Source organism: Vicugna pacos, chromosome 9 (genome assembly GCF_048564905.1).
Source record: "Vicugna pacos chromosome 9, VicPac4, whole genome shotgun sequence".
NCBI lineage: Eukaryota > Metazoa > Chordata > Mammalia > Artiodactyla > Camelidae > Vicugna > Vicugna pacos.
In genome coordinates, this window is record NC_132995.1 from 69,892,773 (window position 1) to 69,910,838 (window position 18,066).

An 18,066-nucleotide genomic window follows, 5' to 3' on the forward strand; every position below is an offset into this window, starting at 1 on the left:
ATCCTGCAGGTCAGTGTTCCTAAAACTTCATTTATTTGCTTATCACCTTCATGGACTTTGTCAAATCTGTGTTCTATCTGAAATATTAATTACTTGATATTTTAATTTAAAATACCTCACTTTTCAAAATTGAATACCACATTTAGCTTACTATAAGTGTTATCTATGAAAATAGGAGTTTGATATGCCAGTTATACTTTTGTAATATCCATTTAAATAAATATTAGAATATTTATTCAAAATATACATACCACACCCGGAGGAAGGTGATGGGGGGTGGGTTTGGATGGCAGCAAATTGACATGATTGGATTTGTTTTTAGACCACAATGGTGACTAAGTGGAGGCCGAATTTTGGGGGATAGGTAAGACTGAAGTAAAAAAAAAAAAAAATCAATTAGGCAAAAGATTACCTGAGGCACTAGAGAAGGTCTCAGCAGAGACAGACAAGGACAGAATCAAGAAGTATTAGAAAGCAGAATCAGAAAGGTCTTAGTGATTTGACTGAATGTACAGGCTGAAGGAAGAGTCTAGAACAACTCCTAGGCTGTGCAAATAATGACTAGAAAAAACAGAAATAAAGAACAGGCTTGGTGGGAAAAGATAAAGTTTAGTGTTGGATACACTGAGTTTATAAGGTCTATTGAACAACCAGCCAAAGACGTCCGACAGCTTTTAGGTATACAAATCTGAAACCAGGGCGAAAACAAGAGCTGATGACCCAGACCAAGAAGCTATCAGTGCGCGTTAATAAAAACCTCCAGAATGAATGAACTCTCCAGAAATGAGGACACACTTTAAGAGAGATAACCAGCTTATCAGTAACCCCAATATCTAATGGGAGTATCAAGGGAGAGGACCCCAGGAAGGAAACCAGTAAGGGACCATTCGAAGGACGCGAGAAGAGCCAGGGAAGAACGGTCTCAGGGAAGCTGATAAGACAATAGGAAGGGAGTGGTCAATCTCAAATGTCCAGATACCCAGTTAAAATCAGCTTTATTTTATATATAGGGTCTTTTCCCCCAACTAGACTGTTCATTTCTTTATGTCAGGTAATTTGATTTTATTTCTTTGTATCATTTACAGTCCCAATGTAGCATCTTGCTCAAAGGAAGTCCTCAGAAAAAGTCAGTTGTGAGAATATGCATTTATTTGCTTCAACAAATAATAGAACCATATTCTCCAAAATGAAGTTTTGAAACTGTGATAAAAATGAAAGGTATACTTATCTTGAATAGTTACCTGTACAAAAGCAACTCCTGTCATCAGAATTACTAGGGAGAGCCACTGGTACACACCTAATTTTTTACTAAGCATAGACACGGAAAATAATGCCGTCGTAAGAATTTTCAACTGATATGTGACCTGAAAAAGAAAACAGCTAATATTATTGTTTGTTTCTTTCTTTCTTAGAAGTACTACTAGAAATGTATTTTAAGTACCTGATAAGTAGCTGCATCTAGATTTGACAGTGCCACATAGAGTAAATTATTCTGAAGAGTATATATCCCTGACGGAATAGCAAGTTTAAGAGTTTCCATTGGTTTATTAAGAATTTCATCGTGTAGTATTCGATTCAGTCCTCTTAGACTACATTCTAGAAAAAAACATGAAATGGGCAAAATCAGTAATTAAGTAACTCTGAATAAGTTACACACCCTCTTTCTCTTCACTTTTCTCACCTGTAAAAAATGCACATTTGACTACATGTAGAGATACTTTTAGGTCTAAAATATACAGACATACTTTGGAGGTATCACAGGTTCAGTTCCAGACCACTGCCATAGAGTGAATAGCGCAATAAAGTGAGTCAAAAGACTTATTTTTGGTTTCCCAGTGCATGTGAAAATTATGTTTATTCTATTCTATAGCCTGTTAACTGCACAGCAGGATTATGTCTTTAAAAAACAATGTACATACGTTAATTAAAAAATACTTCATTGCTAAAAAATGCTAACCAACACAGGTTGCCACAAATCTTCAATTTGTAAAAAGCACAATTATCTGCAAAGGACAATAAAACAAGGCAAACTAAAACCTTTAATGATGCCAACATTTCAAATGTTAGGTAGCACATTAAGCAGAGCATATCATTACATTGTTTCGTTGGGAAATGAGTCAAATACATACATACACATAGGTATTTATGATAACCAAAACCTCAAAGTATTAATTTGTTAACCAGGTATTGTCACTTTATCATAGCAACATTACAATACCTTGTATTTTAGAATGCATTTTATCATCAGCCATTCATGCCTATTAATAACTGTGAAGACTTTAATCATAAAAAGAAGGTAAATTAGTTAAGGAGTGGGTTTAGCTCAAGTGACAGAAAACTCAACCAACACTGGCTCAAACCCATACAGATTTGTCTCATATATCCCGAGTCCAGGTCCAAAGTTGCTATAGCAGCTCAGGGATGACATCAGGAACTTAAGCTCTCTCTGTGTGTACTGTCTTTTATCTTCTTGCTTTCCATCTATTGTCTACATGATTATTGCAACAAGGTTACCAAATGACTGATGCACGCCTGGTTCTTCTTTCTGGAAGCAAGAAAGAGGAGGAGGAAACAGTCGCCTAGCAGGCGTCTTCCTCCCTCTCATTGACCAGGACTGTGTTGCTTGGCTACCCCTTGCTGCAAGGAGTCTAGAAAGTAAATGTTTTCTTTTACATCCTCCACATTAGAGACAAGAAAGGGAGAAAGGAGTTAAAAATGGAGGACTCCTAGCTAGCCAACCCACAGTATCAATCACAAAAAAGTCCAAAGAACTTTAAGAGGTACATAAACCCCAAAGAAAGGAGAAGTTCTAAGGAATCCTACCACTTTACCAACAATGACATTTTGTAAAAACTTTGATAATGAAAATTGTTTATAAATGAAAAAAAAACTTTAAAGAATACTATCTGGTATTCATCCTTTCTTCACACTAAAATAAGTCAAAAATTACATAAGGAAAATAAAAATTTTTAAGAAAGTTTTTTCTTCGTTTTAGCAGGAAACAAATCTAAAATATTCGCTCATTTTAAGTTAAACTTTTAAATAATTAATGTTATCATATATTTTTCTCAGCAGTTTAGCCAATTCTTGATATTGATAAACTTCATTTTTGCCAGTATGAGAGCAGTAAAATTGAGTCTTGTGGTTCTAATTTGATTTCTCTGATTGCTAGAGGCTGAGCATCTTTTTATACATTAATTGGCCAGTTTTTCTCTTCTGTGAACTGCCTATTTATATCTTTGTCCCCTTTTTTATTGAGTTGCTTGCCTTTTTCTTATTTGGAAGTTGTGGAGTTCTTTGTACATTCTGGATATTAATTATTAGTGATTATATGTGATGTAAATATCATCTCTCAATCTGTAACTTGTCTTCTCACTTGGTTTGATATATAAAAAAAATGAAAAAACATGTTTTTTATTTTAATGTACCCCAAATTATCTATATTTTCTTTTACAATTTATTTGTGGTTTTTATATCTTGTTTGAAATCATTCACAGTACCCAGGACATAAAGTTTTGTCTTTTAAATGTCAATCTTTAATCCACCTAGAATTTACTTTTGTGCATGGTGTATCTATTTATGCTTTGGTTTAATAAATAAAATTGGTTTATCACATCTCTCCATAATGCCAACTACTCATGTCAAAGATACCTTTGGCTTCACAGTACTAGATGAATGGATATTTCCAGTCATCTACACCTTAACAGCAAAAACACTGCTTTCTCAGTTTCCTATTATATTTTCATGGCTTTTTTTTCCTATCTTGCTGGACTCCTCGGTCTCTTTTTGCTGATTCCGCCTACTCAGTCTGACCTCTAAATGTTGAGAATGTTACAATTTAGTCTTCAGCCTTCTTCTCTTAGTATATACTAGGTTATTTCATACAGCCCTTGACTTTAAAGCAATATATAAGTTGACAAGTCGTGCTCCATCTTCATATATTCTACTATGACATCTCAGTTTGAATGCCTTATAAACATCTCAAATTTAACATGGCCCAAAAAGAAGCCTCAATTTCCCTAAAAATCTGTGTTCCACACATCATTCACTGCACACTCTTTCACTGAGTAACTTAATCTAAAAAGACAAGGAATAGGAGGAGGGTATAGCTCAGTGGTAGAATGCATGCTTAGCATGCACAAGGCCCTAGGTTTAACCCCCAGTACCTTTATTTAATAATAATAAATAAATAAATACATAAATAAATAATCCAAATTACCTCCCCTACCACAAAAAATATATATATAAAACAAAAAACAATGAATTATTTCTCACACTGGGTTCCTCCTTCTTCCTGACCTTCACTCACCTAATCTACTAACAACTCATTTCAGTTGTAGCTCAAAAAGATATCTCATAAACATCCTCTCTTCTTTAACAATATAGTCTGGGCCAGGATCATCTTCTTGCCTGGACGAGTACAAATGCTTCCAGACATGATCTCCGGCACCTGTTCGTGCACTTCCATCCCTGTCAATACGGCTGCCATGTTGGTCTTTTCATTTGCAAAACAGACCATATTTTAAACATTTCAGTTATTTCCCTTTGCTTTCACAATGAAATTCATAGCCTACAAGACTATCCTGAATAGTCTGTTTTTTGAATACCAATTCAATCTCTCTTTGTTCCATTCTCCTCCCAGATCGGTGTGCTCTAGCCACACTGGCCAACGTGATAGTTACAACCCAATTCAAAAATGGACAACAGACTTAAGTAGACATTTTTCTAAAGATATACAGATGGTCAATAAACACATGAAAAGATGCTCAACATCATTAGTCATCAGGGAAATAATATTCAAAACAACAATGGGATATTACTTCATATCTACTAGAATTGCTATAATTTTTTTAAAAATGGAAAATAATAAGTATTGGTAACAATGTGAATAAATTGGAACTCTTGTACACTGCTGGTGGGATTGTAAAACGGTGCAGTTGCTGTGAAAAGTTTCACTATTCTTCAAAAAGTTAAATTTGGTAATAGCATATGACCCAGCAATTCCACTCTGAAGTACATATTAAAAAAAAAAATGAAAGCGGGGGCTTGAACAGAGACTTGTATGTCTACTGCAGCATTATTCATTGTTCATCACAGCATTATTCACAAAAGCCAAAAGGTAGAACAGCTCAAGTGTCCATCAACACATGAATGGATAAAATGTTATACAGTTCTTTGACTTAATAAGGCTTATATCCCGATAAGCACATGGCGGAAAATATCCTAAGTCAAAAATGCACTTAATACACCTAATCTACCAAACATCATAGCTTAGCCAAGCCTATCTTAAACGTGCTCAGAACACTGACACTAGTCTACTGTTGGGCAAAATTATCTAACGCAAGCCTATTTTGTAATGAAGAACTGAATATCTCATGTAATTTATTGAATACTGTAGTGAAAGTGAGAAACAATGGCTGTATGGGTGCAGTGTGGTTGTAAGTATGCTGGTTGTTTACCCTCAGGACCACATGGCTGGCTGGGAGCTGCGGCTGCCCAGCATCACTGAAGGTATCACACTGTGTGTCACCAGCCCAGGAAAAGATCCAAATTCAAAATGTTAAGTATGGTTTCTACTGAATGCATATCACTTTCACACCATCAAAAAGTCAAAAAATCATTAAGAATATCTGTTAATTAGAAGAGTTTGTTATTTCATTTCAAGCCAGAGGGGAGAAACACATTTTAAACATTAAAATTAGGTTAGCTTTGAATTTGTGCTAAATTGGGAAGATAATAGATTTTTACAAATTATGTGTGCATTGTTATTGAAAATGCCAGCTGTCTTTGATAAGTCTACTTGTAACTGTTTCAAAATATTTTTTTCTCTCAAAAGGCAACTGATTTTATTTGCTGGAATATTATGATAGGAATGCTTACTGATATTACTTGATAATCATATATAGCCTTGGAACTTTAACATATACATAAAACTGTAACAGTATTAATAATTACAGTTGTACTTCCTTAGAACATTAAATGAGAGGAAAGCATGTTTAAAAAAAAAAATCATCAAGTAGAACCATTGTAAGCTGGGGACCATGTGTGCATATACACACACACTCATACACAATGGGATATCATTTAACCATAAAAAGAAATAAATTCTAATACATCCCACAATATAAATAAACCTTGAAAACATTATACTGAAATAAACCAGACATAAAAGGACAAACATTATATGATTCTACTTAGATGAAATATCTAGAATAGGCCAATTTGTAGACATGAAAAGTAGATTAGAGGTTTCCAGGGACTTAGGGTAAAGGAGAATAGGGGGAAGTTATTGTTTAATGGTTAGTTTCCATTTGGGATTAGAAAAGATAGTGCTGATAGCTGTACAACGTTGTTAATGTAATTAATACCACTGAACTGTGCACTCAGAAATGGTTACAGTTGCAAATTTTATGATATATATATATATATCAATGACATAAAACTATGTCAAAGAATTAATAATGTAATATACCCCAAACCCACTGAATTGTACATTTTAAAATCAGTGAATTGTATGGTACCTGAATTATATCTCAATAAAGCTGTTACTTTTTAAACTATATCAAATTAGTCACTGCTAGACTTATCATGCAGCAAATAGAATGAAAAGCCTTGACTTTACTAGAAAAATTATGACTCCTTTAAAGTTCTAACAGTCACAGAATTATAGAATTTACTCATATTCTCAAATTACTAAAAATGTAAGAAACTGTTTCATATTTACAGCATTAAACAGAAGACATGAATCATGATATACATTACAATACTCTTATTACTAGACTAAAACTATCTTAATAAAATGAAAATTGAAGTCTTAATAGCAGGGCATTAGATAATGCAATGGTGTTCAAATGTGTAGTTATCAATGTATACTAATATATATATATATATATATCATATGGAATAACTCCAAAACAATTAAATAAATTGCAATGAATTAAAAACAAAAAACCTAGATACCTACTGCTGTCTTTGTAGACTAATAAAATACAGGCCATTATCTTCAAAAGTTCAGCAACAACCACAGCTGTAGAAGATAGATAACGAGGTCCCTCCTCTTTTAAAGTCCTAGAATAACGCATCGTTAGAACCAAACTGGTAGTCTGAAAGACCAAAATTCCCAGGGAAAGGTATTTTAGGTTGGCTGACATTGTTTTATCTTCATTTGCCTGAAAAACAAAATACACAGGACAAATAAACAAAATTAGAAAATACAAAAATTAGAAATAATAATAGAAAAACAGTAAGAGACTTCTCACAAGATATAGGAAATGCATTCCACCCTATCCTTCCTGCTAATTATAATTACAACTATAAACCTTGGACCAAAGACAAAGCAACTACCAGAAGACTCCAAAAAGGTAAATAAAATAAAACAAACTGGCTAGAGATTTTAGATCTGAGTGATGATCCAGCAATGAATTCCCTGGAGACTTTTTGCTACTCATGTATCTCACCCTGGGTTCACAACCTGGAACCACCAAGGGGTATACATCAACAACAACAACAACAAAAAACCCACAAGAAAAAACCCACTGTCTCTAACCAAAGGATTAGGACGATAGCAGCCCTGCATGATGAAACACTCCCAGCCGAGTGCTGCGTAATCTGTGGGGCAGAGCCTTGCTGACCATCCCCACCCTGCACTAATGACAACAGAGGTAGTGGCCTTCCCATCTCCCACCAGGGACTGAAGCTACAAAGACTATGGGGCAGAGCCTTGCCAACTATTCCTGCCCTATATAAGGTGAATGTCAGCAAAGAGGCAGCATCCTTCCTCTATCCTCAGTGGCTGTCCACTAATATAGAAGGCTTAAGTAGGAATTAAGGTCTCATAACACTCAAGACGTCCAGGACTCAACCCAAAATAAGTATACTCATCAAAAGACAGGAAAAATCTCAAGTAGGATGAGTAAGGACAATGAATAGACAAAACAAACATGATACAGATGTTGGAATTGTAAGACAAGAATTTTAAAGAAGTTACTACAAAAATGCACCACTAACAACACCAACAAGCAATTATAAATACTCTTAAAGTAAATTTAGACTCACATATCTGAAAAAATATATAGTACAGGAGTTCTCACGTACCCTCCACCCAGCTTCCCCCAAAGATATAAGCTGCAAAGTTCCTATATTTTTCATGATGTAATTTAATATTAACTCCAAGAGGCTCACTTTAAATATGAAGATACAAATATGTTAAAGAGTAAGTGGATATGAAAAGATATGACATGAGAAAAAAATAACTATGAGAAAACTGGAGGGGCTATATTAATTCTGGGCAAAATAGACTATATAAGAATTATTTCTAAAGAAGGACATTTCATAATGATGAGTCAATACATCAGGAAGATAAAACCATTACAAATATACATGTACCCAATAACACAGCTTCAAAACACATAAAGCAAAAACTGACCAAACTAAAAGGAAAAACAGGTAAATCCAGTTAAAATGTGGGTTTTAACCAATCTTTTTCAATAATTGATAGAATGCACACACATACCCCAGAGACAAAAAAACAACAAACAAACAAACAAAACCCAGAAAGAATATAGAAGATCTGATCAACCACTATAACTCTATAGACTTGAGAGATGCTCCAGTAAGATCCTTCTTCAAGGAAGGACTTAATACAATGTGCATGGTCAGTCAACTGCCTCTCCATCTCAGGTCACATCTTTTGCTTTAAATTAATCTAAAGATCCCATCCTAAAACAAAATTCCTGAAGGTTTTGTTTTTGTAAAAATTGACAAGCTGATTTTAAAGTTTATATGGAAATACAAAGCACCTAGACAACCAAAACAATTTTGAAAAGGAAGAATAAAGTGAGAAGAGTTAAAATACTGAAATTCCAGACTTACTGTAAAGTCCTAGTAATTAAGACTACTATTTACATAAGCACAGAAGAATCGATCAATGGAACAGGATAGAGTCCAGAACAAAATCCATATGTATTTGGTCAAATAATTTTGACAAAGTTAATAAAAAGGAAGCACAGTCTTTTCCACATATACTTCTGGAATAATGAGATATCTGGGGTTTTCTTAAATGAACTTCTGCTTATCTGCCTCACACCAAATATTAACTAGAAATGGATCACAGAACTGTTATAAAAGCTAAAACTATAAACATTCAAGAAGAAAATAGGAGAAAATCATAGCTACATAGAAATGGGCAAAAATTTCTTAGGATACATAAAGCACAAACCAAAAGAGAAAAATGTAGATTAACGGGACGGTATCAAAATTGAAAACTGCTCTTCCAAAGACACTGTAAAAACAATGAAATCTAAACCACACCATGGGAAAAAATATTCTCAACACAAAAATCTGACCATGGACGTATATCCAGAATACATGCAGAACTCTTACAACACAGTAAGTAGAACACAAACAACCCAATTTAAAATGGACAGAAGATGTGAATAGACATTTCACCAAAAAAGACAAATGAATGACTAATAGGCATATGAAAGGAAGCTCCACATCACAGTTGTTGGAGAAACACAAACTAACACCACAAGACACATTAGACACCTGTTAGAGTGGCCAAAATCCTATCAGTTGATGCTACAAGTGTTGACGAGAGTTCGGAGCAAACAGAACTCTCAGCACTGCTCGTGGGAACGCAATGTGGTGCAACCCACTTTATCAACAACCTAGCTCATTATAAATCTGCATTAGCAGAAGAATCATAACAGGAAATCAAATTACAGCATTTTAGAGGCGGAAGATGCTTCAGGAATTATCTAGTATAATCTCTTCATTTCAAAATAAAGAAAACAGTGAACAGAGAAGTCAGAGGACTTGTACAAGGTCATATGACTAATTGGAAATATCAGTTAGACAGTTAAATATCGGGTTCCCTGGATCCCATTCCGTGCTACTGTAGAATTACAGAGGACTTCCTGGTGGCCTTTATATGGAAGGAGAACAAGTTGCCAGCAATCTGATTTGGCATAGGCATCTGATTCCCCAGGAAAATGTCAATGCCTTCAAATCTGTTCAAAAAATTTCTTTCAAAAGAAAATCTTTTGTTTATTCCGTGTAACTAAGACCACAATGTACATGTTCTAACAAAAATAATCTGATTTCTTTTCAAATGAAAATTTAAAGGTCAGATTCTAAGCCAGGATACACTATTTTTTACAATTTTGCTTTTCCATTTTCAAGTATAAACACCACCAATATAAACATTCACTGTGATAATACAGTTCTTAATTATTACTACAGTTCTTAATACTTAGTCTCGCACAATATGGGTCTCTGCCCCTGGCTCCTGACACAGGTTCCTGAAACCCTAGTAATTTCCTAAGTGGTAAGAACACTAGAAATATCTTTTGTTTTAATATTTGGCCTTGACTCCAGCTGCTGACACAGGGCTCCTGAAACCTTTATAATTTCGCGGGTAGAAGTGTCTTTTGTTCTAATGAGACATCTTTGGGTAGGCTTATAGATGGCTCCTGGATGACAGCTGCTCACCAGAAAGATCAGGCCATGATTAGAAGCTTGGAATTTTCAGCCCCATTCCCTGAACTTCTCCACCCCTCATTCTCTTGGAAGGAGATGGGTTGAAAATGGAGTTAATGATAGATCATGCCTACGTGATGAAACCTCCATAAAAACCCCAACAGCATGAGGCTCAGAGAGCTTCCAGCTTGGTGAACACAGTCACACAGGGAAGGTGAGGCACCCAACTCCCTGGGGACAGAGGTTCCTTTGCTGGGGACCCTCCTAGATCTTACCCTAAATATTTCTTCATTTTGCTATTCATCTGTATCCTTTATCATATCCTTTAATAAACTGGTAAACATAAATGTTTCCCTGATTTCTATGAGCCACTCTAGCAAATTAATCAAACCTGAGGAAAAGGTTGTGGGAAACTCTGATTTGTAACCAAGTCAGACAGAAGTTGTGGGTCACCTGAGGGCCTGCTACTTGGCACTGGCATCTGAAGTACGGTGGGAGCAGTCCGGTGGGATTAAGTCCTTAACCTGGGGGATCTGACACTATCTCCAGAAAGTGTCAGAACTGAATTACATTGTAGGATGCCCAGTTGATGTTGCAGAGAATTGCCTGGTGTGGGTAAAACTCTCACATACATTTGATGACATAAGTGTTAGAAGTGAAGTATTCTGTGTGAAACGTAAAGGAGATACATAGGAGGAAAGAACTGCGTTGTTTTTCTAATATGAAGTCAAAAAGTAAAATACATGCAACACATGATTATTTGTACCAGACCACTCATAAAGAACTACAATTTAATTTACAATTTTCCCAAAGGTGGAAAAAACTCAAAAAAAAAGAAAAACTACTAGTATTCCTAAGAATACACAAATACTTAATTTGGTTTTGGAGTACAATATAGTTAGAAGTGATTATCACTAAAACAACCCATAAATGCACAGCAAATATATAAGTATGAAATAGACCAAAACAAAGGTTATATTCCACCTCTATAATTTATAAGATTAACATTGAGTCCTCATTTTAAAGTCCACAATATTTTCCCATTATAACTGAAACAGTCTTTATGCAATTTCCTGTTTAAGATTTAATTTCAGTCCCTCCTATATATCTTTTTCTCTTACTGCCTAATTCCCCTTCTTTTACCCCTTCAGGTATTGCAATCCTCTGGTTTCAGATTATCTTTTGTTTCACAAAACTTTCCTATCCAAGAAACTGTTAAGTTCTTTCACAAATGCAGCCTCATTTAGTTTACTGTCAAAAATCTCAAGAACTACTCACCAAATTACTGCCCGTGTTCCTTTAAGGACCACGGCTACTAAGCTCCCTGAACCCACTTAGAGTTCAGTGACGCCCTCAGATTTACAGCAGAGTCAGAACAGTCAGGACGCTTAGACGCTCCACTGTCACCTTATCAGCTAAAACCTGAAAAATGCACTCTTCCTGATTGCTAGAGTAAAAGGCACTGTTTCATTCTGATGGCTTTTCTTTGTTTTGATTTGTTCTGGTTTTTCTAAAAGAAAAAAAAAGTATTTATTGCTTTACTTTAAAAGTAATATATTCTTAGAAAAATGTAGAAATTTTAAAATTATATTAAGAAGCAAAAATTTAAACCATAATCCTACCATTTAAAGACATCCAATGATATTTTGGTATAGATTCTGTCAATGTTTTCTTATTTCAGTTGTTTTGGAAATCCCTAAACCCCAGGACATTAGCAGCTAAGGTGAAATAAAGTACCTAGACCATTTCATATTCCCACCAAATGGATTTTAACAACTTTTTGGGATTTTTAGTTATATAGAAAATAAAGTCTTAAAATGACAAAGTTCCAATCTCTCCTAAAAGATAGTACATTTTTCTTGAGGAAAAGAAACAGATTTTTAAAATATAATCAAGTACCAAGAATATAATAAACATCCATGATTCCACCCCCAGAACTATCAAGTTTCAATCTTGTTACATATGCTTACCTGTCCTTTTTTAAAGGAATAAAACATTACAGCTAAAGTCAAAGTCCCCTTTAAGCCATAACTCTAAGTCGTACTCCTTTTCCCATCCCGTTACCATGCCTTTGGAGTATGTATTTCAGTCCACTTTTAAGTTTTTATGTACTTTATATACATACACCTATAAGCCATAAATATTTTAATATACATATATGGCATTAAACTGTACACATTATTCAGCATCTTCCTTACTTTCTTCAGCACTGTTTTGCCATCTGTGTTGATATATGAACCTAGTTCATTGCTTTTAATATTCCATCAAATGAGAAGACCTTTAATTTACCCATTTTCCTACTGATGAACATTTAGGAGCTTTTTCTTTTCCCTTTAAAGATTTAAATTTAAATCTTAATTTTTTTTAAATCTCAAAGTTTTCCTTAAAAATGTTCAACAAGTAGCTCCTAAATATTATATAAGCTATAAATAATTTAAGCTATTTTTCTAAATTTAGTATTTTATATGATTTCAAGTCTCTTCCAGTTCTCACACACAATTCTATTAAAGAAATTTTAATTTTTCATCTTAAAGTGTTGTCTCAATCCTTAAATTGTAAACTTTGAGTACATATACAGTAATATACAACATAATCATTAACTATTGTAAAATGATTAGTGTATAATTATTGTATAATAATGATAATATAATTGTGATCTTTGTGTGTGTGTATACTACAATCATACTGATACAGCAATCACACTGCTAGTACTTCTGAAAGGCTTTTGCACAGAATGTTTCAGGATTTGCTTAGTCATTATAATAAATCTTCCACTGGCTTTCTAATCACTAAACATTTCCTCTGAATTTTTAGATAAGCTTAGATATTTACAAAGTTGAATTTCATTATTTTAAAATCCCTTCTCACCTCTTGGAAGAAAAATATACAACAAAACTTCGTTCATCCATTAAGCTCCATTCATTTGGATTTGATGAGTTTGGATGATATCTTGGTTAGAATTTTGTGCAAAAAATATGAGTAAGAGTATTAAGAGTTCAAAAAAGTTCTCAGTAATTATTTAATACTCTTAAGAAAAAAAGAGTTTTTTCAAACCCAATATAAGGCATAATTTAAGTACATTTGATATGTTAATTACATATCCCTCATTTTCATTAAAGTAGCTCCCAAACATCTCTGCCTTGACATTCTTTGTCAGCCAATTCTGAGTTACTTCACAGATGTTTTAAAAATATACATTACACAAGGTGTGAGTGTTATTAACGCACACTGCCACTACTACTTCCAGATTTAGTGAAAAATTGTTTATGATCATTAATTATATTAGATATGCATTAAATAAATTCTGAAATATTCAAAACACTATATATTAATAATTTCTATTTATTTTTTCAAACAGAGACAAGAACTTGTAGGTAAATCTGAAAATCTGTCTGGCTACAGTTATTTCTAATAGCTTACCAATGTACATGGATAATCCTCAGGTCTGCGTATAAAGCCCATTATTCTACTGAGACAATTAATATCTGTATTTTACCGATATGTCTCCAGCCACTAAAAGTCTCACAAAACATAATGTCTAGTCAATGTTTTAAAACTGTAATAAAATATACGTGGAGATTTTTAAAGACTACTAAATACCTAAGAAATTCTGCAAATCAATATTCCTTCTATTATAAAAGGTTCAATTTGTAACATAAGACTTTTACAGTGAGCTACATTTACATTTTCTAAACACTAGTTCTGAAATATACTCCCTAAGTATAATACAATAATCTATTGAAGGTTAATGATATAATACAGTACATATGAAAACACACAAGTTATAAAGCGCTATGCAAATGTTAAGTACAAATTATATACTAGTCAGAAACAGCTATTGGTGTAAAAATAAGCCTCTTAAGGTTTTTTTCAAGTAAATAAACAGAAAAAGTGAATACATACAGAAATGCCGACCTCAGCTGCAACTTCTTGTTCATTATCTTCCATGATGTCAAAACTTTAAAACTGCAACCCTACACTTGTATGCTAAATATGAAAACTAAAATTCATCACAACTAGTTTTACTTCTGACACTGGCATTTACATATCTTCTTTCCAATGACCTCAGAAGTACATACAGTATTTCCCCAAAGTAGCAACAATATGCTGTATTTGAAGTCCATAATAGTCCTGTGGAAGATTCAAAAATCTTATTTTTTATAAAAGTGAAAGAAATATAAGTTGAAGGTAATTTACACAAGTGATATAGTCAATTTTGTTTCTACAATTCTTCAGTGCTTAAGAAAAGCGAAATCCTTCTCAGTAACACTTAACAACTGACTATTATATTCCACAGTTTTTATTACATTCTAAGTTAAACAACTTATCATTATTTCTACTTCCTTTTCTTCCTTAAGGTATCGTACATCTGTTTACATACGATAATATCACCCTTATATAAGTTAGAGTACTGTCAATTTTTAACTTGTTCTTCTATAGACTGCAGAATTTCCACTCCTACATTCAGGTAAAATCAATAGTACCCAAATATTTCTTCAACTTTACAAATATAAAACTGATTTGCATTCTAATTTTTAGATTAAAAATTGTACAAGTATTATTGCACTCTTTACATAATGTCAATGATTGGGAAAACATAATGACCTGATAAATGTAGCTTTAAGATCCCCTTCTGATGTGAGGTGTCATGTAAAAACATATTCCTTCTCACCCTCCCATTGCTATTCTGCTCTACCACTTTCTGCAGTGGTCATTTCCCACCACTTACAGCTAAAGGCTGAAGTTAAGGGTATTCTACAAAGAACAGAGACTAGTGTAAAATCTGGGCAGGATCTGTAAGCTAGCAAAACTTGCCAGCTCAAAATATCTCTTTGGCTTGTGGATTATTTCAAGCTGGAAACAGTGAAGGTCTGAAGGACGCAGTAAAAAGTTTTGACCTTTCCCCTGACTGAAAAAAAATTTAGTTAGAGGGCCTGTTTCCAGAGTATCACCAGAGATAAGTGCAAGGAATATGGGCTGGGTGTGGTGTCAGGAAGTCTAGGCAGAGCCTAGAAATCAGGGTCCACTCACTGTCCCATTGTCTTTGCATGGCCCAGCAATCATTTACTAACTAAACATCTGCTTTTCCATTTCCATGTTAACTGACTTCCTTCCCTTTGAAGCCTCAAACTATCACCCCCAACATTCTCCTTTGTCTTTAGTGGAAGAAGGCATTTAAGGTGAGGATTTAGGCCATGCTGGCAAGTTACTCAGTTCTCCTGGGTGTCTCCCACATATATATGTTACAGCTTATTTTAGAAAACATCAATTTCTTTGCTATTTTAAAGGACGTAAGAGTCAAAAAGTACAGATTATCATTATTTTTATTAGTCTTTGTTTTTATAACCTGAAATATTAATAGCAGATAATCAGAGATAAAGGTTATAAGCTAGAAAATAATGCTCAATTTTAAAGTTTTCTGTCCATACTAGACTATTCTCAAATTGACTCCCTTAAGCATGAAATATTTGGGCAAATCATGTGTCAAAACATGCCATCTGAAACATATCTACCTTTATGCAGAAAGTCAAACATAATCAGCCTATAAATAGTACTCTATTTATTGTACAATATTTATATAGTATTTTTTATAATACTATTTAATAGTATTTTCAAACACTAACATTAATGACAAGGTGCCAGTATTTTCTAACAATTTTTCAAATGTTTAAGTACTGAAAGGTACTAGAGTAATCAAGAATAATGTTTAGCTATTCATTTAATTCAGCCTGAGGATAAACCTGAGGTAAGGGGACTTAAAATGTTTTTCTTTGTAGCATTCGCAAATGGTAAAAATTTTAGAAAAATGTGTTTATCAGTGAAAATAATTTAACTGAAACTTAACAGAAGATATAAAATGAGCTGTTACTTATGGCTTTATGGTCTGGCAAATTGTCAAGGATTTTAAAACTTAAAAAAATCCTAGCTGCTAATTGTGCTTAGGTAATTAATGGAAGATTATCACTCTCCCCTAAGAACAGAATTCCAATGTTAAAATTCAAATGCTGTATAATGTTGTTTTTTTTAATCAACACCCTTTCTAAATCTGACTATGCAACCACTCTCAGGTAAACCTATAGTCTTATAAGTTTATATATACTATACAGAATATGAATACATTTTAATGATGCTTGTTCAATATTTACTGTTCAGGTCTCATACCCTGCCTCCTCATGGGTACAGCCTTCAGACTCTTATAACTCTAATCTATCCTCCATATACAGCAAATACCTTAATGAAATGGAGATCTGACCACATCCCTTCCCTATTTGTAAAGTTTAACTGACTCTCTACCAAATAGAAGAACAGTACAAACTCCTTCACATAAAACAGCCCCTTCAATTCTGGCCCCAAGCTACATTTCCTGCCATAAAATATGGCCTATCTCAAAAACTTGCTCTTCATGTATTCGTTGAATCAATATCCCTCTTTTAAAAAAACTCTTTCCTTTACTTGCAGAACTTTTATATATCCTACAGACCTCAAAATACAGAACTCCTCTCAGTGAAGTTTCCAAGCGGACTCAAGCCTTCCCTCTACTAGATTCCCATGCCACCCTGCACATGTCTTTCATAATACCATTCGTAAATTTTATCAAGTGACTTGGTTGACATATATGTATTTCCTTCTTTTATTCATCACTGTATTTTCTACACCTCCTTACCAGTACCTGTCACATATTAGGCATTTACTCTACATTGGATTTATAAAAGAATAAATAAACTCCACAACACGTAAATTCTCAGAAGGGAAGAATGATCCTGTGAATTAAGCCTTTCTGTATAATACATAAAAGACAGACGCATGCCAAAACCGATTCTAATTAAATGTTTTCTAATAATTCCAACTTCACAAGAGAAGTTAAATTAATGAAATAACATTTACTGAGCATCTACAACACGTCAGATATTGTCGCTAGGTACTTTATGGCATCATCTCATTTAAATCTCATTTAATCTGTAAAAGGAGGTATCACTCATTTACAGATTTAAAAACTGAGGTTCAGAGATATTAAGTCTAAACTTGCTTTGCATAACACGCCACAGCTCAGATATGAAGCAAGATTTCTCTCGGTTAAGCTACCAATTCATGACCCGTGAATATCTGCAGTAAGTCCTTTGTGTGGCCTTTGCAGTAACGTGTTAAATCCTGTCTAAGTGTTAGAGGGTCAGTCAGCGTAGCATACTAGAGTATGCCTCTGGACCAGACCGCCTAACTGCACATTCTGTCTCCACCACTTGATAACCAGGGCAACCTACCTCTCTGTCTCTCTCTTATCTATAAAATGTGGATAAACAATAGTATGTGCCTCACAGGATGGTTATGAGGATTAAAGGATATAAATCATACAAAGTGGTTATAATACCACAATGCCTCATTTGAGTATTCATTCACTGAATAACCTTATGAGACCTACTCATGTTACAAAATGCTACTAGAAGTATTGTTTAAAATTGGCCTTTTATAGCACACACGGATTTAGAAAAAACTCCTTACCTACCTTTTACAGAAAAACTAGGCAGAGTGGCTGTAAAGTAGTATGTGAACACTTTCTAATTGGAATGATCTTCTTTCATAGCATTTATC

The 18,066-nt window shown here is 33.9% G+C and overlaps 1 protein-coding gene and 1 long non-coding RNA gene across 18 annotated transcripts in view; one reads left to right on the forward strand and one right to left on the reverse strand.

Moving 5' to 3' along the window:
* Nucleotides 1–18,066, forward strand: part of LOC116281763 (uncharacterized) — a 67,177-nt gene that overhangs the window by 21,324 nt on the left and 27,787 nt on the right. Inside the window, exon 6 of one of the 15 annotated variants that reach the window (XR_012075973.1) lies at nt 5,466–5,559. The exons of the other annotated variants lie outside the window; for them this stretch is intronic. This is a non-coding gene — a long non-coding RNA (uncharacterized lncRNA). The remainder of the gene's footprint in view (nt 1–5,465; nt 5,560–18,066) is intronic. 15 annotated transcript variants of the gene reach the window in all.
* SLC35A3 (solute carrier family 35 member A3) overlaps nt 1–18,066 on the reverse strand; it is a 36,418-nt gene that overhangs the window by 12,201 nt on the left and 6,151 nt on the right. For 2 of the 3 annotated variants that reach the window (XM_015243842.3, XM_072968139.1), the window contains exons 2-4: nt 6,965–7,169; nt 1,442–1,596; nt 1,242–1,364 (exon numbers count right to left, since the gene is read on the reverse strand). In XM_015243842.3, the coding sequence (XP_015099328.1) occupies nt 1,242–1,364; nt 1,442–1,596; nt 6,965–7,151 (465 nt within the window). In that variant the 5' untranslated portion in view covers nt 7,152–7,169. Of the gene's footprint in view, nt 1–1,241; nt 1,365–1,441; nt 1,597–6,964; nt 7,170–11,757; nt 11,990–18,066 lie in introns of all 3 variants that reach the window. The other variant, XM_072968140.1, reaches the window with a different exon arrangement.